This window comes from Pan paniscus, chromosome 4, assembly GCF_029289425.2.
Source record: "Pan paniscus chromosome 4, NHGRI_mPanPan1-v2.0_pri, whole genome shotgun sequence".
NCBI lineage: Eukaryota > Metazoa > Chordata > Mammalia > Primates > Hominidae > Pan > Pan paniscus.
The window spans coordinates 134883828-134906019 of record NC_073253.2 but is presented as its reverse complement, the minus strand read 5'-3'; the positions used below and the strand labels follow the sequence as shown (position 1 = coordinate 134906019).

The 22192-nt window shown below is 49.3% G+C and overlaps 1 protein-coding gene across 1 annotated transcript in view; it reads right to left on the bottom strand.

Moving 5' to 3' along the window:
• Positions 1 to 16038: 16038 nt before the first annotated feature.
• Positions 16039 to 22192, bottom strand: part of UBE2D2 (ubiquitin conjugating enzyme E2 D2) — a 68494-nt gene continuing 62340 nt past the window's right edge. The window contains exons 6-7 of the mRNA XM_003829199.5: positions 20304 to 20397; positions 16039 to 16975 (exon numbers count right to left, since the gene is read on the bottom strand). Coding sequence (XP_003829247.1) covers positions 16930 to 16975; positions 20304 to 20397 — 140 coding nt within the window. The 3' untranslated portion in view covers positions 16039 to 16929. The remainder of the gene's footprint in view (positions 16976 to 20303; positions 20398 to 22192) is intronic.

The window sequence follows — 22192 nt, the reverse complement described above, 5'->3', positions numbered from 1 at the left end:
GCTCCCAGAGGCCAAAGCTGTGGCTCCAGCCTCCCTGCCACACTTCAGGAAGAGGGAGGGAGAGCATTGCTGAGAGGTGGGGAGGTAACTGAATGGGGCCTTAGGGGAGGCAGAGGCACAGTGTCCCAATCTGGAGCCCTACACCTGGAGGAGGGGTGCCCTGCGCAGGAGAAGCCAGCCTGCCCTGAAAGTGCCCTGCCCGACCCAAAGCCCGAAGGCTAGGGTGTGGTGGTGTGGGGGAGGCCTGCTGGAGGAGGCAGGGTGGGGCTCAGCCTCCTCTCTACAAATCTGGTCCTGGAGGGCAGTGCAGGGTCAGAAATGGCCCGCACTGAGACTTCCGAAAATGGCCCAGCCTCTTTCTCTTCAGACCTGGGGCCCCAAGACCCCAGCTACCACCCCCTACTCTGCCCTTCCCTTCAGACTCCAAGGAATGGGGTGCTCAGACAGTGCTTGGGGGTGGGCCCGGGATGAACTGCTCTTTGAACTGGTGAGACTGGTTCTGTGTCTAGCCGCCTGGGCAGTCACGGGTTGCCTGCCAGGCCTGGGAGGAGGGAGGCCTCAAGAAAGGGCCCCTCGTAAATCGTTAACTCCCAGAGCCCAGCCGCCGCTGGGTGCCCTGGGCCCCACCCCCAGTCATGACTCTGGTCCTGAGAATGCCCATCCCAGCCCAGAAGTCAAAGGTTAGAGGTCAGAGCCAGACGTCCCAGCACCTGGGCAAGTCCTTCCCCCAGCTAGCAACAGGGAGGGGAGCAGGAGGGCTTTCTGTGGGGACGCTGCTTCCTTCGAATCCGGAAGCTTTTCATCCTCGTCTGCCATCCAGCCTTCTTGCATCCCTGACCTTTGCCTCTCAGGGGAGGCAGGCCTCTGGGTGGGCTTCCTGGGGCAACCCCTGGGCAAGTCCCAATCCCACCAGTCCTTTCTCCTCCTGGAGATAATTATGCCAGTCCCGCTCACTCCACCTCAAAGGCGTCACCAGGACTAGAAGGTGAATGAGATGAGGAAAAGAACTAGATACTGTTCAGAATTGGGACAGGACCCTTTGTAGAGGCACTGTGTTAAGTGATCCCTTCACCAGCATGCTAGGCCATCTGTTTAGCAATCTCATTCCCACTTTGCAAATAAGTAAACTGAGGCTCTGAGAGGGGAATGACTGATTCACCCAGGCTATGGTGGCTGTACAGGAAAGAGCTTGGATTTGGTCCAGTTTTGTGCTATCAAGCTGAGCCTTGAATGGGGTTCAGCCCTCTCCTCAAATTCCTAAGCTACAGGTGTGAGGACACACCCTAAAGGCAGAATGGGCTGGACAACCCCTCTCTCCCACGGAAACACTGTCAGGGGCCCCTGAGATGGGGGCAGATGGGGGAGTGTATGTGGGCAGGAGACGGTCAATGCCCCCCCCACCTCTCCGAGCCCCTCCCTGAGGGCAACCCTCCCCCAGGTCACACCCCGCTAGGTGCCACGACAGAGGAGACTTGGTTGCTGTCCCCCACCCCACCCTCAAGAAAAATTCTCCAGACAGACTAATGAGGAGGATTGATGGTGCTACCACCCTTTTCACTAGGGAGGCATCTCAGAAGCCGAGGAGATGAGAAAAAACAACATCAACTTTTAATCGAGATTGCAGATTCAGAAAAGATTCATAAGTGAAATGATTCCCTAAGGAAATATAAAAAGTTACTTACGGCATTGCTAAATTGGGCATGCTTCAATCAGGGGCTGTTGAGAAATCATTAAGATCTACAAGACGATGTTTTAGATATATGTGAGCTCCGTCAGGAGGGCTGGCTATTGCTCCAGCTAGAGAGAGGGGATCTGGTCCTGAGCTGGCTGGCCTCCTGTGTCACCCACCTCAATCCAGGGGAAGGAGGAGAAAGTGAAGAGAATCCCTACCTGCCAGGTTCCAAAGGCCACTGCCCAGAGACTGCAACTGTGTCCAGAGGCCCAGAGACTACAGCAAGGGAGAGTGCAGCAGTGGGGCTGTGGTTAGATGGAACTGTTTATTGTTGGAAGTAACTTTTTTCCCTTTCAAATGGCCTAATGGGGAATGGTAGGGCTGTAACTATCTACTTCCCTTGAAATACTAAAGAGGGGACACCCCCTTCATATCCCCTGATCCCTTTCCCTGTTCCTTGAGTTGGCCTGAGGAAGTGGGCACCCTACTTGGAGACAGAATTACCAGAATACACTCTTAGACCTATGCCTGAGATCTTTGCTGGAGGGGTGAGGGATGGGGGAGATCACTCTGTTTGGTCACTCCCTCCAGGGAACACTAGGGGAGTGGACCATCCTAGGGAATGTTCTAGGATGATCACTAGCTTTTGAGGACATCTTCCCCTCCCCACTGCAGCCATTTTCTCAGGTGGAAGGCTTACCTGAGGCTCCACCTTCCGCTCTTGCTGCAGCCTGGGAGGGGTTTTTTTTCCTCAGGCCTAGGGACTTTCAGAGTGAGTCTGGGACATCAGTGAAACATGGGAGCGACAGGATCACAATGCATACTGATCTCCCCCTCTGTGCACTCCTGGGGCTCGGGAGAGGGATAAGGCCTTACCCATCTCCATGCTGTCCAGGGCCTGGTCCCAGTTGGTGCTAAATGTTTAGGGAAGGCATCGGGATGTGGCTGGACCAAGTCTGTTCCATGTCGGGGGGAAGGGCACAGGAAAAAGAGAGATGGACCAGGGCCTGCTGTGGGGGCGCTAGTGGCCACACCTGGACTCCTTTCCTTAGATCCATCTGCCTGGGTGAGCCCCCTCCTCCACCGCCAAATCATCCGGGAAGGCAAGAAACCCGAGCCGGATGGTGGTGGCCACACTGCCTTGCGGGTGACCCGAACCCGATCCCGGGCAGGTCCTAGCCAGGCCAAGGCGCTATTTTAAACCCCAGCCCCAAGCTGCCGCCTTAGCCCGCCAGGCCATCTCTGATTACAAAGCCACTGCCCACCTCCCAGTCACTTCTTCCTCCCTGCCCTGGGACCCCCTAGGCTGGTGCTGGGTTCAGTGTGTCTTGGGGCAGTCTGTCAACTGGCACCAATGCTCCTCTCCATCCCCCAGCCCTGTCCACTGAGGCACCCTCATTCCTCCCCACACACAGGGATCCATCGAGCTGTATTCTGACTGAGATTTCTCCCATGGATGAGTTATCTTCCCCAGGAATGAGGGCACACCCTGGCCAGAAAGCCTGCAATGCTGGGCCCAGTTTCTGCTGGGGTCAGAGCTTGCAGGCCATTATAGGGCTGATGCTATAGGAAGAAAAGAAGTAGGTTAGACAGATATAGGAACTTCCCGGCAGTGAGACTGTGCACTAGAGTGCTTTCCCTCCTGTCTTCCTGGGCAGGAAGAGGAAGAAAATGTCTCCAGAGGGAGCCCCCTCCCCAACCCCCTGGTTTAAAGGCTGTGAGTTAGGGGACTCTGTACCGTTTAGCCAACCCATAGTGCCTTCCTCCCTCCCACCTTCCTGGAGGGGGCAGTTGCTCAGTGCTCAGGTGGCCCAGCTGTCAGCTGGTTGGGCCGGCAGGACCTGTGTCCATAATCCTTTCTCTTACTCGGCAGTAGCAGCAGCCCCCACTAGCTCTGCCAGCCCCAACACCAGCCCAAAACCGACCTAGAGGGAGGCAGCAGAGACACTGCCAGGGTGCCACGGGAAGGGAAAAGGCTGGTCATCCGTGCTGGCTACCCCTATCTCAAGCTGACTAGATAGAAGGACACCTAGGCAGCCCAGTGCCCACTGACCGTGTCTGCTCCCCCGCCCCCATGACTCGTAGCCTCAGCAGTGAGGTGTTGGCACCAGGCCTGGCGCAGCTGAGCAGTGACGCCAACAGCCCTGCCATCTCAGGCAAGCATGGTTTGCTCCAACCTGGCAGTTGGGACCATGATGGGGGGGGGGGCATCTCCCACCCTTCTGGGCCCGAGACAGCAGGGGACAAGGCTGTTTTGGAAGGCCTCTCTCCCCTACTATGGCAGATCTTTGGCATCCCCATGGGAGTCCTCGCCACTTCCTCCAGGGGACTGGTCCTGAGGTTAGACCACTGGTTCTAAACTAGAGAACCTCCCAGGGAATGTTTGGCAATGTCTGGAGACATTTTTGGTTGTCACTACCATTACTGACATCCTACAATGCAAAAGATAAAGAATTAAATGGCCCAAAATGTCAATAGTGTGAAGTTGAGAAATCCCAGGTTAAACCCTGGAAGGAATTCCCTGACTGATCTGGGAGTATGGAAGGTAGCAGGAGGCATTCTCCATCCCCCACCACACATGCAGGGGCCAGGGCTCATCATCTCCCACCCCCACAGGCAGAGAAGGCCCTTCTGCCATTCTGACTTCCAAGGCCCTTTGTGGCCCTAGGAATGTGGTAAGCTGCCTGCCTGCATCCCCTACCCACACACCAGCCTCTGGGCTTATTAGAAAAGGTGTCCACGATGGAGGGCCTGGCAAAGCTCTTCACCTGCGTGTGGAGAGGGGCTCACAAGTCCCACCTCCAGGCAAACTCTACAAAGCCCTCCCCACACGGGGATTTTAGGACTATGGAAAAGGGTAGGGGCTCTCCAGCCCCTCCAGGGGGCTGGTTGGAAGCTCTGGCCTCCTCCTCCTCCTCCTCATCTGCCCACCGCCTTTCATTTCTATTTAGGAGGCAGCCATGGTGGCTCGGCTCCTGTCTCCGGTTTCCTAGGGAGCTCTGCTGAAGCAGCCCAGCCTCCGTGGGTCCATCTGTCAGGGAGGCTGTTCCGCCCCATCGATTGCTGTTCCCAGGGGGCTGTGCTGCTCGAGGGACCCAATGTGGCCGCCAGATAGGAGGGAACCACATGGATTAGAGACGGAGGAGGGGTCAGCTTGGCAGTAGGCAAAGCCAAGAGGGGCTGACAGTGCAGCAAGAAGGCACAAAGCTAGACAGGCATGAGAAATGCAGAGGGCCAGGGGCAGTGAGGCAGGAGGCTGGCTGGAACGACCTCTGAAGCTGGTTTGCACCCTCAGGATTCAGTTTTGCATTTAGACACACCAAGTTCCTACTTGCAGAGACAACAACAGTAATATTAGCAGCTGATATTTATTGAGCAGGAACAGTGTGCCCGGCACTGGGCTGGGCTTTGCACACCTCTTTCACTAGAGGACCACACCCACTCAAAGCAGGTGCTGTTATTCTCTAGCAGGAGAGAAAGGGGCTGAGAGAGGCTCTAGCACTTGCGGGTAGCCACACCGAAGAGCTGGAGCTAGACTTGGAAGCAGGTCAGCCTGGCCCATGGCTGTGCCCCAGCCCCAGGCGGGCAGAGCCAGGCCCTAGGGGGAGGAGGCAGTCTTGCCAGGCCTGAGGCCCAGCCTGTCCTCCCCGCGGAGCCGCCTCCTCCCCTGGGCTGCGTGACATCTGCCCCGCTTCCCGGCCCCAGACAGCTGCCCAGAGCCACGTCAGCACTTCCAACCGGGGAGTCTGGAAACTGGCTCAGGCCCCTGAGCGCGAAGGGGACAGGGGGCTGCGGGTCCTCCGACGGGATGGTTTTCAGAGGGTGACCCACTCAGCTGAGCAGGGAATGGGTCGGCATGACCTTGGGCCGAGCTTCTATGAACCTCAGTTTCCCGTGCTCGGGTGTGTGTTTGGCTTTGGGAAGTGCTCAGAAAGACGGTAGCATCCTGGGTGGAGGAGGCGCAAATAATCCCACACAGCAACAGTTCCAGGACACCCGGGGCAGCCTGCGGACTCCCCCCGACGCCCCCCCAACCCGTCCACTCGGGGCCAAGTGGTTATTAGGTGGGGCTCAGGAGGGTGAGGGTGGGGGGCGAGGTGGTGTCTGTGCCGGGGGCCCAGTCCCAGCACACCGGCCGGCTGGGGCCAGAGATAATCGGCGCCTCCCGGAAAATCATTAGCATCTGTTTGGGCCGCGGCAAAGTTGGCCTGCTGGCGCCTCCGCCCGCCGGAAACAGCCCCGCGCCCCCACCAGGGCAAGCGCAGGGCGCACCCGACACAGCGTCCCTCCCCATACCCGGCCCAGCTTAAACTCCTGTGGTGACAACATCCACCAGCGCTGGGAAGGGGGCTTGGGTGCAGAGGCCTAGGGCAGGCAGGCCGGCAGACTGGGGTCGGGCCACGCCATCGGGGGCTTCCTCGCGCGGTGTGGGCGGTCCAGCCCGAGCTCCGGGCGATCCAGGCCGGCTCTTCGAGGCGCCCGCGCTGGCGGCAGCCCAGGGAGTGTGTGGAAATGACACCGCCAGGGCGGCGGAGATCCCCCCTCCTGACATTGGCTGGAAAGTGGAGCAGCTCGTCAGGGACAATCAATGGCGATCGATCGCCGCGCGGCGCGGGCGGACGGTGCGGGGGAGGGGCGGCGGGGCCGGCAGGGGTGGGGGCACCCGCGGCCGAGGTCAAACAACACACTGACCCGCAAAGGGGCACAGCGGCTGGGGGGGGGGTGTCACACGGACACACAATTTGTAAAAGGAAGCACCACCATAGGCCACCCACACCACAAAGGAGGCACGCTCACCACACGGAGTGACACCACAACAGTCTCTGACACAAGTCAGAACAGGACACAACAGGGTCAGACACACCTAATGATACAACATACAGTCACACTATTCACAACCAGTTCACCATACCACAACAGATGTCCCTACACTAGACACCCACAATATCACCGGGACACAAAATGAGTCATACACTAGCTGGTCTCAACCACACAGCAGTAGGGAGTTACATACTTTGGGTGCACAACAGTCACACAACAAAGCAAAAAAGTCATATAGTCATATCATCCATCACCACTACCTCAAAGAACATTGTCAAATTAGGTCTCTACGTTGTACAACACAATGGTGCCCATACTGGCAAAAGGATGGGACCAGGAGCCCAAGTATAGAATATGACAGGGGCAAATGCTGCCATAAGTTGCACCCCAGTAACTAAGAGAGGGATAAAGCTGTTTTGCATCTTCCAACATGAATAAAATTATACCCCACCCAACATGGCACAATAAACAAACACCAGGCAAACCAGCATGAACTTGCAGGGTTCTGACAGGACTAAATGAGCCACTGCAGGTGAGGTGCTTAGCACAGCACCAGGCACATGGGAAGCACTCGACACACAGGTGGTCTTGGTCATTGCTAATGGTTCTATACTACTAAGTCATGTGTATATAATAATGACTGTAACTACTTAGCATCATTCTCTCCATGTTAGTCCAGTCCCTTCCAGGAACCTGATTCACCCCAGCAGCAAAACTAGTTCTGCCATCACATACACCTGGGAAACACAACTCAAGTGTTACAAACACAATTCATGGTGCTGCACTCACCCACAGAGAGGCCACATTCTCACTTCCCCCAGTATACAACCACACCCACCCCAGAATCCCCTCCACAGGGGGAGCAGGCTGTGCTCATGCAGCTGAAAGCTCTGGCTCAGAGACCTTGGTGGGGAAACCACCCCTAATCTCTCACCAGGTGCAACCCAACTAGTGTGCACTGCTACTGGCCCCATTTCCTGCCACTCTCAGAAAGCTGTAGAACACAAAGCACTTCCCTCCCAAAGGTCACCCACCTAGTTACAAAGGGACCCAGAGCCTCCCAAATAAACTCCTTAAGGACTATCCCTTGTCAGTCCCCCTTTCCATTCCTCCATTTCCCCCTAGAGAAGCTGAAGCACCAGTTTCAGTCCCCAGAAAGGCTCTCCCCATTCCAAATCCAAAGCAGGAAACAGGGCTGGCCCCAGAGCTCAGCAATCTCCCCACTCCCATTCCCAGTGGTGCATGTGTGTGGGAACAGGGCCAAGATTCATCAGTCCTTCAGCACACCCTTAAAGGCCACTCCTGTGGTTCCAGTGCAAGGCCAGCTGGGCTGTAGCCCTCACTTCCTCAGTTCAGGCCTGGGCCCACCCAAGGGCTTCCAGGAAATCTCTTGTAGCCAGGGAGCTCCCCCTAAAGGTCCTGTCTAGAATGACTCCCCGCATTCCCTAGTTTTGCCTGGCTGTGTGACCTTTGTTAATTCCCCAACCTCTCTGTGCCCAGATCCCAAGTCCTGCCCACAGATCCAAGACACCCTTCAACCCCCTCACAGAGGCTCTCTTTGACTAGGGAGAGAGGTGTGGGCCTGTGACCTAGAATGTGGAGAGGAAAGATGCTGGCTGTAGGTGCCACAATCACCCAGTCACTTATCCCTCTCCCTTCCCCTTCAAACAGAGCTGGGAAACAGCTGGGGGAGATCTGGCCTCCTTCCACAGCATACCCCTCCTCCGTGGCTGGAGGCAAATCCTCCCCCAACCCCAGGCTTTTATTCACCAGGCAGGACAACTGGATTCCCTTTTGTCCCCCAAGGTAAGGGGAAGGACAGACAGACACTGGGCAGAGATACATAGGCTGGCTAGCCATGGCCATTATTCTGCCTGCTCACCCTGTTTGTAGGCACACTCTTGCAGGCCTTAACAAGTGGGCATGTGAGCCATAGGCTGCAAAAGGGCCCAGCCAGTCTGCCCCAGGTCCCTGGATGTCCCAGGAGCTAGCCCAGCTCAAAGGAGGGCAAACCTCTAGCTTGCACAGGAATCCAAGAAAGATGTCTCACTGTCCAGGCCTACCTCCCTGAACCATAAGCACCCACGGTCACAACCCTTTAATTTGATAAGGTCATTTTCCACCAAGCATTGCCTATGGGTCAGGCTGGTGACCAAGTGCCCGTTTTCTAGATGAGAAAATCAAAGCAAAAGACAGATAAGTTTATTGCCCAACTGAAAACCCATGGTCTTGTGATTCAAACCCAGATCTGATCCTGTTCTTCAAAGGCTACAGAGCCTTCATGTTTATGCATCACACCCTGATGCATAAACACTAAGGAGTGTACATGCTCACAATTCTCACTCTCAAGCTCCTGAACACATGTGCAGTCCCCTTCTGCACACACACATACAGGCTGGCCTAAGCTCTCCCATGCCTGGGGCCTGTCAGCCACATTCTCCATGGCTCCCTCCTTCTAACAGGGACAGGGACAGGCAGGGAATCTAAATTCCCAGGTTTCCGCCCTGACCCTGACCCCACTCTTTTCCCACTCAGAGAACAACACATTCCTCCTGCTACAGCCAGAAAACCAGCCCCAGAGGGAGGCCTGGGGGAGAATAAGCAATTCTGGGGGCCAACTGCCTAAGCTCCAGTTATTTGCCTGGGTTTGACATAATAGGAAGTCAGCAGCTTTCCCTGCAGGTAGCTCCCACCCTCTAGCGAGGCTAGACCCAAGGCTTCCCTCCTTATTCCAGAAACTTTCTTAGTTGAGATTCCTTTGGATCCAGCAAAATCCCTCACATGATTAGGCACTACAGCAGGACTCGTAGAGCTCTCAATGCACCCTTCTCCTTAGAGTCTATCAGTAGGCAAAAGCTTAGGTTCTAGGTACCAACAGCACCCAGGCAGCTTTCCCCATCTAGGGGCAGTGGTAGCTAATTCTCACAGCCCTGCCTGGGGCTCCCAAATAAACTCCTTGACCTGGGAATTTAGATTTCCTGCCTGCCCCTGTCCCTGTTAGAAGGAGGGAGCCATGGAGAATGTGGCTGACAGGCCCCAGGCATGGGGGGCTCAGCCACTTGGTGGGCTCAGCAAATCTGGAACATTTGCATATCCAGATGGCCAAGCCTTGAATTTCAAAGATTTCCCCATGAAGAGGCAGCTGGCTTCCGGGTGGTGGCCCTGGACGCTCACACCTGTTGGGCTGGAAGACTGAGGAGACCAGGGCCCCAAAATACAAGATAAATTTGAAACAGACGAGAACATTTCCCAGGCCCTATCACGAGCCCCCAACTCTGCTCCTTCTGTCCCCAGGCCTCCATCTTCAAGGTCTAAGGAGCCATGTGCTGGTTGCCCAGGGTAGGTGGGCAGGCAAGTGATAATGGACTGCTGCCTCTGTGACCTGCTAGAAATATGGGATCTCCTTGTTCACATGCAGCAATAGACAGATCTTTTCCTGCATGTAACCTGGAGCTAGGTGGGCAGAGGTCCTAACCTGGAGCCTGGTTCACCTATTCACACACAGAGACACGGCTGCCATAGCAGCGGGGAGGGCAGAGGGGAGCTGGCAGCTTGACACTTCCAGTAGGCTTTGGGCTGAAATACAAGTCACTAACCTTTTCCTTCACTGTAAGGCTGAGAACCTGACTGAACTTGGCACTGGCCCATCTGATTCTGGATATACCACAAACAAAGCTTAAGTCCAAAACAATCTCCCCACTCCAACAAAAGCCCCTCTCAGGTTCTGCCCATGCAGATTCACTGACCACACGCCTCACGGTTGTCACAGCTATGGGTCACCACTGCCCTCTGCTGGCCACTCAAGGCACTAGCATCCACTCAGACACCAAAGCCATCATCTCACTCCCCACATAAGCAAACACACTTCAGTCATCACCTCCATCTGTGGGCACTGAAATGCAACTCCATTCAGCCGTCCTCTGAGCCAGGGGGCTGACAGGAGACAGGAAGAACAGGGACCACCTCAGGGACACAATGTATTAAGGAAGAAATCACAAAGGAATTCTGCTCCCTCCAATATACATCTGAAACTTCAAAAGGAAGTGCCCCGCCGCCCTTTTTTTTTTGAGTCAGAGTTTCTCTCTTGTTGCCCAGGCTGGATGCAATGGTGCGATCTCGGATCTCGGTTCACTGCAACCTCCACATCCCCGGTTCAAGAGATTTTCCTGCCTCAGCCTCCCAAGTATCTGGGATTACAGGCATGCACCACCACGCCTGGCTAATTTTGTATTTTTAGTAGAGACGGGGTTTCTCCATGTTGCTCAGGCTGGTCTTGAACTCCTGACCTCAGGTGATCCACCTACCTCGGCCTCCCAAAGTGCTGGGATTACAGGCGTGAGCCACCACGCCTGGCTGGAAGTGCCTTTTTATGAAGCTTGGAGGTTGAATCCAGGAAACAGTACCTGCCCTATAACTTGTTATGCACCAGAGCCTCCCCAACTTGCCTTGTTTCCTCCAAAGGAGGACTAAGCTGAGGTCACTTGGAACCATCCTTCCAAAAAGCTCACCTTCTCTGGCAAGTTTGGGAAAGCCTTGGTTTCCCTTGTTCCTTCTGTCACTCTGCAGCAGGTGACTGAAAGTCTCGGGTGCCCTCTCAAACAAGGCCAGCTCCCCTCGACTCTTTGTGCAACACATGACAGGTAGCCACACCTTCCAAGATGGCAGTGATGCTGGCTAGGAGGAGAAACTGCCCACAATGACCAAATCGGTATTGCCCCTTAATCAGATGGGAAAAGCTCCAGACAACTGTCACCACATAGGTAGCTTAGCATTTGCCAACTACCTCAAACATGGAACATTTCTCTTACCCAAGATGGTGCTGGCTCTGCGTCCCAAATGTTAGATTGTATTTGTGGGTTGTTTCTAGAAACCTCCAAGTCAGAGGGCCCAGGAGCTTTGGAGCTTCTAAAGCAATCTCATTTTCTATGGAGAACTTTAAACCCAAGGAAAGCTGGCAATTTGAAGACTAGGTTTTAAGTCAAAAAACCAAACCCTCCCCACTCACATTTTCTAGAGGCTCTAAAGTTTAGGGAAGGGTGACATCTTTTTAAGATTTAAGATTTTTAAGTACCAAAAAGGAAGTTTAAACAGAATTGAGAACAAGTGGCTCAGGGCAGGGAGAGGTGTGCCTGGGAAAATGGCAGTTGTCACTCCTCGCATCCTTAGAAGTTGGGAAAGGAACATGGTACATTCACCAAGGCTGCTGCTGCTCTTTCCTGTACAGCAGTCACAGGAGGCCTGGGCTGGACACTCAATGGCCTCTTCTTGGCTTTTCCAAATGGGATCAACCATTTGCTTTCAGAGTACAATGTTGGGCAATCAGGCTCCTCAGCTCTGGAAAAAACCATTCTACCAATAACAACTTACACAGGACGTTAAGAACAAACACACAAACCACCACTCAATCAAGGAAAACTATTAAGCTGCTGTCTTGGCACTAAGGTATTCATATAGTTTTACATCTGCTAAGAGGCAGATTACGCTGTGTCTCTGATCAGATAAAGATCCACAAATAATTTAGTTTAATGAAAAGTGACTGCTCATCACAAAAATGTCTGCCTTTGCCTTACCCAGACCAGGAGTAGACATAGAAAGAGCAAAGCTGGTTGGTGATTGTATTATACATTCAGCCAGAGGACAAAGGCCTTAAAGGCTTACTTAGTCCTAACCACTGAGCTTTTCTCCTTACATTGACTAAGGTAAAATATGCCAACAATGAAGGAATTGCTTCATGAATAGTAACCCTGACAATGTGATCCCGTCTCATTTCCCTATTTCTAAGCCCATCTGAGAAATTGGTCTGGAAATATACTGAGGGGCCTGAATATCAACCACTTATACCAGTCCTGATTAAAAAAGGTTATAGTGCCAGGGAAACACTTAAAGAAGGTTTTTGTGGGATGGAGAAAGCCAGTTTTCATCTAAGTGCATGCACAATATAAAAGAAAATAGGCTGGGCGAGGTGGCTCATGCCTGTAACCCCAGCACTTTGGGAGGCCGAGGTGGGCGGACTGCTTGAGCTCAGGAGTGTGAGGCTGCAGTGAGCCATGTTTGCAGCACTGCATTCTAGCCTGGGCAAAAAAGTGAGACCCTCTCTCTCAAAAAAAAAAAAAAAAAACCACACACAAAAAAAAAAAAAAAAAAAAAGAAAAGAGAAAGAAGGAAAGTAAAGAAAGAAAAAGGAAAGTGGGGAAGGAGGGAGGCAGGCAGGCAGGCAGGCAAAGGGTGGGGGAAGGGAGGGAAAGGAAGAGAAAGAAAGGGAAAGGAAGGGAAGAAAAGGAAAATAGAAGGGACTAGCTCCAGGAGTGCCCCAAAGGAAGTCTATTTCCTCTTGCTGGATGTATAGTGCAAATAGTTTGCTACCTTCAGTTATTTTCATATTAAAAATCTGCTTTCTTGGCTGGGTGTGGTGGCTCATGCCTGTAATCCCAGCACTTTGGGAGGCCAAGGTGGGCAGATCACCTGAGGTCAGGAGTTCAAGACCAGCCTGGACAACATGGTGAAACCATCTCTACTAAAAATACAAAAAGTAGCCAGGCGTGGGTGGCATGTGCCTATAATCTCAGCTACTCAGGAGGCTGAGGCAGGAAAATCACTTAAACTTGTGAGGTGGAGGTTGCAGTGAGCCAAGATCGCACCACTACACTCCAACCTGGGCGACAGAGAGACTCTGTCTCCAAACAACAACAATAAAAAACAAACCTGCTTTCTCCTGCCTAACATCACTCACCAAAATAACCCATCACTTGAAATAGTGTTTCATAAAGGGAAAATGAGGAAATCAAAAGGAGATGGATTCCTAACACTAGTTAGTTTTCTGTAGGAGTAATAAAAATGCTTACTCCTGATTTGGAAGGAAGGAAAGATGTGTTTATAATCCTGAAGACCTGGGAATGAGAAGAGTTTTTTTTTTTTTTTTTTTAAGACTGAGTTTTGCTCTTGTTGCCCAGGCTGGAGTGCAATGGCGCGATCTCGGCTCACCACAACCTCCGCCTCCCGGATTCAAGCGATTCTCCTGCCTCGGCCTCCTGAGTAGCTGGGATTACAGACATGTGCCACCATGCCCGGCTAATTTTGTGTTTTTAGTAAAGACGAGGTTCCTCCATGTTGGTCAGGCTGGTCTTGAACTCCTGACCTCAGGTGATCCGCCCACCTTGGCCTCCCAAAATGCTGGGATTACAGGCATGAGCCACAGGGCCCAGCTGAGAGTTCTCCTCTTCAAAACTTACCCTGGGTAGTTAATGGGTGCCATACAGCACACAGAGACAAAGCCAGAGTTTCACCTTAATTACAGACAAGGGACAGTTTATAGGCATTCCAGCCATAATTTAGAAATAATCCATTTCTCCTGACAAGCTACCCAGGTCTCAAAATAACTTGTTGAAACAAAGAGGAATGATTCAGAAAGCAGAGTATTTTAGCAGTTGGAAGTGGAAAAAGAAGGCCTCTATTGCTAGGTTAGTGTAGAGAAAGGGTCTCTCTCTGACAACTACCTTTTCCTTCTCTTCACAGACCTTCCTAACTTCTCTCTCCCCACCCCTACCGCCCTCCTTCCAAGTCTCTGTACTAGTCAAAGTGCATAAACTCGCAGGACAATGATACCTTTGACTACTGATTCGCCAATAGCAAAGCATATAAGTATCTGAAGTGACTTCATTTTACCAAAAGACACTGCCCCAGCTTTAACTTGACAAAGTACTTTAAGGCTATTAAGAAGCAAACAACAGGAAACCATACACTTGACGTTCTCCTGTAACTTTTCCAAGATAATCAAGGTTGCTACAGACTGGATTTTACATACGACAAAGTCATAGAAACTTCTGTGAAGAGCAATGTGGTCCAGATGAAAACCACCCTGAGGGATTTTTTGTTGTTGTTGTTTTTGGTGAGTGGGAAAGGTGGCTTCTCTCACTGGGCTTTCTTTCTGGCCAGGCACATATACACAGACTGGACCAAAGAAGCTTCATACTCAAATGGGCAAGACCAAACCCCATTCAAGGGCCTAATGTTGTTTGTGACCATCCAAACCCCTTCATTTGGCACCTGCACACCTGGAGGATGGCTTTTATTTGGCACTTAAAAATACTTAAGAACACTCTTGTGAAAATATCCATATTATGATCTAATAAATGGTAATAAGCTGGCTGCTCTCTAAGATGACAGGCAAATACAGAATGAGCTTTCAGGATCTGTGCAACTGACCCACGGTCAACAGTATGTAGTTAATAGCAAGCCAATAACTGATGGAAGGCTGGGTATGGTGGCTCATGTCTGTAGTCCCAGCACTTTGGGAGGCTGAGACAAGAGGATCACTTGAGCCCAGGAGTTCAGGACCAGCTTGGGCAACATAGTGAGACTCCTGTCTCTAAAAAAAATTTAAAAATTAGCCAGGTGTGGTGGCATGTACCATAAGTCCCAGCAACTTGGGAGGTTGAGGCAGGGGGATTGTTAGAGCCTAGAAGGTTGAGGCTGCAGTGAGCTGTGCTGTCATGACTCTGACTGCACTCCAGCTTAGGCAAGAGAATGAGACCCTGTCCCTCTCTTAAAAAAAAAAAAAAAAAAAAAAAAAGATGAATTCCCACTTGCCCATAATACTGAGAATACAGGGTGATTTTAGGCTTAAGCTAAATTCTAACTCCTTTCCCCACAACTGTTAACAGTTAAGCCTTTTCTGCAAAGTCAAGGATGCTAATAAGAGATGCTTGAAATGCTTATAAGAGAACTGTAAGAGGTTTTGGGTTTTATCACACAAGTTCCAAGGTGGAGGAGCAGTGACAGTGAGAGATAAGACAAGGTGAACAAGTTTAAAACCAAAAGCAGTGGACATTTATTCCTTAATTTTTGTGCAAGAGTGTAAAGATGCATTTGAAAGAACCTGATGGCTAGAGCATCAGCCATGGCTTTCAGGTTGGCCTAGTTTACAATTAGGAAAAGAAGGGGGGAAAAAAGGTAACTTGCCTAGTTCACATGAATGATGTTTCTGGCAAACACAGTTGTTTACAAGTTTCAAGCTATATTTTACTAGGGTCAAGGGAAGACTTCAAAAAGCCACATACAGTACAATTTAAAATTGTGTGAACATCCTGCAAATGTTAGTGCAAAGTAATTATGTAGACTCTCCAAACAAGACTGTGCTCTTGTTTCCCAGGTTTGGTCAATGTTGCTCTTTTATAATTACAATCACAGAAGCTTAACTTACCAAATAGCAATGCCTCTGTGTTTTATGTCCTATGTACCAAGGGAATGTCACAAGGTTTTGATGAAATGCAGCTTAGTTTCATTAATAAAGCAAATTTCTTATTGAATTTAACAATCAAGTTCCTGGAATGCTGCATGTGTTGTTTCATGGAAATGCTCTTAAGCTTATGCCTCTAACTTGTTCAATAAAATTACTCGTAAGATATCCTTTTTACAATGTAACTGGAATTGTTTCATGATCTTAAAATGCAACCAGTATAAATGAACATTTCAGAAGTGGGAGAAAATCCACCACTAATCTCAGCTAGACAAACTTCTTAAAAATGAAAAAGCCTATTCACACAAAATTATATGTAATGACTGTAGTAACCAGTTTATTACACAGATTAATCATTCTTGAAAGTACAAGCTCCAGAGGAGCAATTGGGTCTTTAAATATACACAAGTATTTCCATCAAATGAATTTTCACCCTTACATCCAAATAGACCTAAGCGGTTAAAAACATAAGAAAAATAAGAGCTATTAGCTATGTATTAACTGAGAAACCACATACAAACCAAAGAATATGGAAGAGAGAAAGAAGGGCTGAAAGGCCAAAGGTTGAAGGGGTAGGGAGATGTAAAAGAGTTGGGAACAAAGCCCATCACACTTGATGTACTAATAGCTCCAATCCATTTAAATGTTGACCAGTTAAACTTAGACCTTAAAATGCAGGATGTGGGTAGAGTTTAATCTGGTTGGTCATAACTTTCACCTAAGACGTAGCTCCTTCGGAATAAAATGAATACAGACACAGCTTCATGTTCTTCACCTTGCTTTTCATAACTGTTTTGAGTTTAAATGGATTCCACTTAAAAATAATCTCCTATAGGTGAGTGGAGCCTTTTCTTTCCCATCCAAGCACACACCATACCCACCACCCCCCTCACACCTTGCTGTTATCCAAATTTAAGTCAATAAGAAAAGCTTTTAGTCTCACACCTAGGTAATGCCTGTAGAACTGGCTTGTCACACACACACTTCTCTGCTAGGAGGCAATGTTGGTACAGAAGTACAGTATTTCTAGTTTGTTGTTCCAAGTATGTACAACACGCAGCACTGCTGTATCAGGTAAACATGTGCACAGGGGAAGATGAGGCGTGGGCTCATAGAAAGCAGTCAAATGGAAATCAAAAGGACTTTCTCTTTCAGAGTTCCCCTATCTTTATTTGTAGAGGTTATCCAATAATTTCTTTAATTACATCGCATACTTCTGAGTCCATTCCCGAGCTATTCTGTTGTACCTGTACACACAAAGAGAAGCTTGGCTTAACATAGGTGTGGAGTCAGTAAGCAACAGATTCCATTCATTATCCCATCAAGTAACTTGAAGAGAGTAGCTTATAAGACATTCAAGGAAAGGCCCCTTTCTATCCCAAATTTCTGATAAGGATTAATTCAATGATAATGGGAAGGAGCTGTAAAATGTGAAAGTCTCCTTTAATTGCTACTTATAGAGGGTTCTGATTAAATTTTAGTATTTGTTGGCATATACCTTATTCTATACTTGATTGGCCTATTTCTACAAAAGATGTCCACTCAATTCATTCATTTAAAGTACTTGAAACTATATGATTCTACATTACATAGTTCTTGAACTCATATACTAATAATGATTAAACCGACAGAAGGCTGGGCATGGTGGCTCACACCTGTAATCCCAGCACTTTGGGAGGCTGAGTCGGGTGGATCACTTGAGCCCAGGCATTTCAGACCAGCCTGGGCAACATGATAAAACCCTGTCTCTACAAAAAAATACAAAAATTAGCAGGGTGTGGTGGCGCATGCCTATAGTCCCAGCTACTCAGGAGGCTGAGGTGGGAAGATCGTTTGAGCTCAGGAGGCAGAGGTTGCAGTGAGCTGAGATTGCAATACTATACCATAGCCTGGGTGACAGAGTGAGGCTCTGTCTCAAAAAAAAAAAGGGGGAAAAAAAACCAAACTTTCCTTTCATATCAATAAAACAACTGGTTCTGGTAGAACTAATTTCAACAATTTGGTTGACAAAATGAATGGGTTTATTGCTTCAGAAGAACATTTGAATAAAGTAAGCAGAGCAAATGATTCTATAGTTCTCCTATTAAAAAAGGGGTGCTAGGCCGGGTGTGGTGGCTCACGCCTGTAATCCCAGCACTTTGGGAGGCTGGAGCAGCTGGATCACTTGAGGTCAGGAGTTCCAGACCAGCCTGGCCAACATGGCAAAATCCCGTCTCTACTGAAAACACAAAAATTAGCCAGGCATGGTGGTGTGCACCTGTAATCCCAGCTACTCAGGAGGCTGAGGCACAAGAATCACTTGAGCCTGGGAGGCAGAGGCTGCAGTGAGCCAAGATTGTGCCACTGCATTCCACCTGGGCAACGGAGCAAGACTCTGTCTCAAAAAAAAAAAAAAAAAAAAAAAAAAAAAAAAAATTAGCTGGATGTGATGGCATCTGCCTGTGGTCCCAGCTACTTGGGAAGCTCAGATGGGAGGACTACTTGAGCCTGGGAGGTTGAGGTTACAGTGAGCTGTGATTGTGCCACTGCATTCCAGTCCGGGCAACAGAGCAAGACCCTGCCTCAAAAAAAAAAAAAAAAAGGGGGGTGGGTGGGGGTGGGTATGCTGGCCTTGCACGGTAACTCATGCCTATAACAGCAGCACTTTGGGGGGCTGAGGCAGAAGGCCTGCTTGAGGCCAGGAATTAGAGACCAGCCTGTGCAACATAGTGAGATCCTGTCTCTACAAAAAAAAAAAAAAAAACAAATTAGCCAGGTGTAGTGGCATGTACTAGCAGTCCCAGCTACTGGGGAGGCTGGAAAGGTGTAGTGGCATGTACTAGCAGTCCCAGCTACTGGGGAGGCTGGGGTGGGAGGATCACTTGAGCCCATGAGTTTGACACTGCAGTGAGCCACGATTGTGCCACTGTACTCCAGTCTGGGCTGAAGAACAAGACCCTGTCTCTGCAAAAAAAAAAGTGGGGGGTTAGAGGGTGGGGGCAGTGCAGTTTGGGAAAGTTCTGTTCAACAGTGTTCAACATTACTCCATGATGACTTGGGAAATGACTTCTGGTAAGCATTCAGACCCACAATTCTAAATATCGGACAAAATAGTTCTCTAATCAAAAAAATTTGAGAATAAATTCACAAATAGGAAAAAGCAAGAACCAACTACTGTTAGAATATCCCATTCCCAGTGTTACCTCCACTAAAAACAAAAACGTATCTATGCCTCTCTAATCCATTAGAACTCAAGTTGGAGACGGGAGTCTTGCTCTGTCGCCCAGGCTGAAGTGCAGTGGTGCAATTTCAGCTCACCGCAACCTAAACGTCCTGAGTTTAAGCAATTATCTCAGCCTCTCGAGTAGCTGCGATTACAGGTGCCCGCCACCATGCCCGGCTAATTTTTGTATTTTTAGTAGAGACGGGGTTTCACCCCGTTGGCCAGGCTGGTCTCAAACTCCTGACCTTGTGATCCGCCCACCTCAGCCTCCCAAAGTGCTGGGGTTACAGGCGTGAGCCACTGCGCCCGGCCCTAAAAGAACTATCCACCCTCTCCTAACTAGTTCCTCTTATAACTTCACTGAATAGTACATAAAACAACAGATGTTATTAGTGCTGGGCATGGTGGGCATGCTTATAATCCTAGCTACTCCAGAGGCTGAGGTAGGGAGTTTGAGACCAACCCAGGCAACACAGCAAGACTCCATCTCAAAAGAAAAAAAGAAAAGAAAAAATGCTACTAGAACACTTTTAGCTACTATCTCTTTTGATATCTTGACCACTGTTCAATAATTCATAGTACAATTCTAAAATACCCAAATTCTACATCAAGTTTTGTTTTTAAAAGAAATTTGGGGCTTTCACATCTAATGGCATTTATTTGCTTTCTTCCTTTAGATTATGTCAAATGGTAGGAAATCAATTCTCTTTTCCCATTAATTGACAAATACCTATGGCAGGCAAATGGGCACTTGATGAAAAGTGCTTTATATATCAAAAGCCAAGCATAAGGCATTAAGCTGTTGAAAAATATACCATAGGAAAGTTTTTGTATGGGTGCGGTGGCTCACACCTGTAATCCCAGCACTTTGGGAGGCCTAGGCAGGCAGATCATTTGAGGTCAGGAGTTCGAAACCAGCCTGGCCAACATGGTGAAAGTCTCTACTAAAACTACAAAAAAAAACGAACCTGGCGTGGTGGCCTGCACCTGTAATCCCATCTACTCGGGAGGCTGAGGCATGAGAATCACTTGAACCCAGGAGGCGGAGGTTGCAGTGAGCCAAGACTGCACCATTGCACTCTAGCCTGGGTGACAGAGTAAGACCCTGTCTCAAAAACAAACAAACAAACAAACAAACAAAAAAAAAAAGTTTTTGTAGACAAGAGGAGTCACGTGAAACAATCAGGGATAAGACTGGCATCATCTACTTATAATAATACTCAATGCATATATTTCTCTTTTCTAGCCCCAGGAGAGTATATTAGGACTTCACTTTAAATATCTGGCCGATATTCAGCCCTTAAACAAGAAAGATTTGTGACAAACATCTCCATCCCACCACAGATAACTTTCCATCTTGAGGCCATACTTACTTTTCTCTATCTGTTTTGTAGATCCGAGCAATCTCAGGCACTAAAGGATCATCTGGATTGGGATCACACAACAGAGAACAGATGGACAAGAGTACTAGAATGAAAAAAATCATATAAATTAGCAGAGGATCAAAGCAAAGGGTTGAGAGAAACATGAGACGCCAAAACATGAGAAAATTCTAAGAATTTATACTGTAATGCCTAGCAGCTTTGTAAGTTTTACTTAACTTTATATTAACAGTAACCAACAAGGATTATTATTATTATTATTTATTTTTTTTTTTTAGCAGAATTGGGGTTTCACCATATTGGCCAGGCTGGTCTCGAACTCCTGACCTCAGGTGATCCACCCACCTCAGCCTCCCAAAGTCCTGGGATTACAGGCTTGAACCACCATGCCTGGCCTAATTTTTGTATTTTTAGTAGAGATGGGGTTTCACCATGTTGGTCAGGCTGGTCTGGAACTCCTGACCTCGTGATTCACCCGCCTCAGCCTCCCAAAGTGCTGGGATTACAAGCGTGAGCCACCACACCTGGCAAATAGTTTTTTTTATTTTTTATTTTTTGAGACGGAGTCTGGCTCTGTCGCCCAGACTGGAGTGCAGTGGCGCGGCGCGGTCTAGGCTCACTGCAAGCTCCGCCTCCCAGGTTCACACCATTCTCCTGCTTCAGCCTCCTGAGTAGCTGGGACTACAGGCACCCGCCACCACGCCCGGCTAATTTTTTGTATTTTTAGTAGAGACGGGGTTTCACCGTGTTAGCCAGGATGGTCTCGATCTCCTGACCTCGTGATCCACCCACCTCGGCCTCCCAAAGTGCTGGGATTACAGGCGTGAGCCACTGCACCCAGCCTACCAACAAGGATTTTAAGAAGCTTAAACAGACTTTAGGTTAGGTCATTAAAAAATAAAAATGAAGGCTGGCTGCAGTGGCTCATGCCTGTAATCCCAGCACTTTGGGAGGCGGAGCGGGGTGGATCACGAGATCAAGAGATTGAGACCATCCTGGCCAACATGGTAAAACCCCATCTCTACTAAAAATACAAAAATTAGCTGGGCGTGGTGGTGCGTGCCTGTAGTCCCAGCTACTCAGGAGGCTGAGGCTGGAGAATCGCTTGAACCTGGGAGGTGGAGGTTGCAGTGAGCCGAGATCGTAGCATTGCACTCCAGCCTGGGCGACACAGCAAAAAATCCATCTCCAAAAAATAATAATTATAATAAAAAATAAAAAATAAAATAAAACAAATAGCAGAAAATTAATGTTAAATGACATCTTGGTCTCCCAGATACAAATATAAGCCCCTTTGTGCAAAGCCTCACAACAATCCCATGATGTAAGAAGAGTTGATATGACTGTCTTTATGCCTGAACTCCTAAGGGAGCTGGCCCAGACAGGTGCAGTGACGTGTTCAATGTCCCTGGCTAGTAATTAGAATAGAATTAGAACTTTGTCTAAATTCTAGACCAAGAACATTTTTCAGATCCCATAAAGTTCAATTTTTTAGAAGCCCATATTCAAGGATAAATGGCTTTCAAAATTCCAAAGAGGCCAAGTGCGATGGCTCACTCCTGTAATCATAGCACTTTGGGAGGCCACAGCAGAAGGATCGCTTCAGGCCAGGAGTCTGAGACCAGCCTAGGCAACAGAGTGAGATTCTGTCTCTACAAAAAATAAAAATATTAGCTGGATGTGGTGGCACACTCCTATGGTCCCAGCTACTCAGGAGGCTGAGGTGGGAGGATCACTTACGCCCAAGAGGTTAAGGCTGTATTGAGCTGTGTTCACACCACTGCACTCCAATCTGGGTGACAGAGTGAGACCCTGTCTCAAAAAGAAAAAAAAAAAAGACAGCCACACTACTGAATATTCTTAGCAAAAATGACAACCAT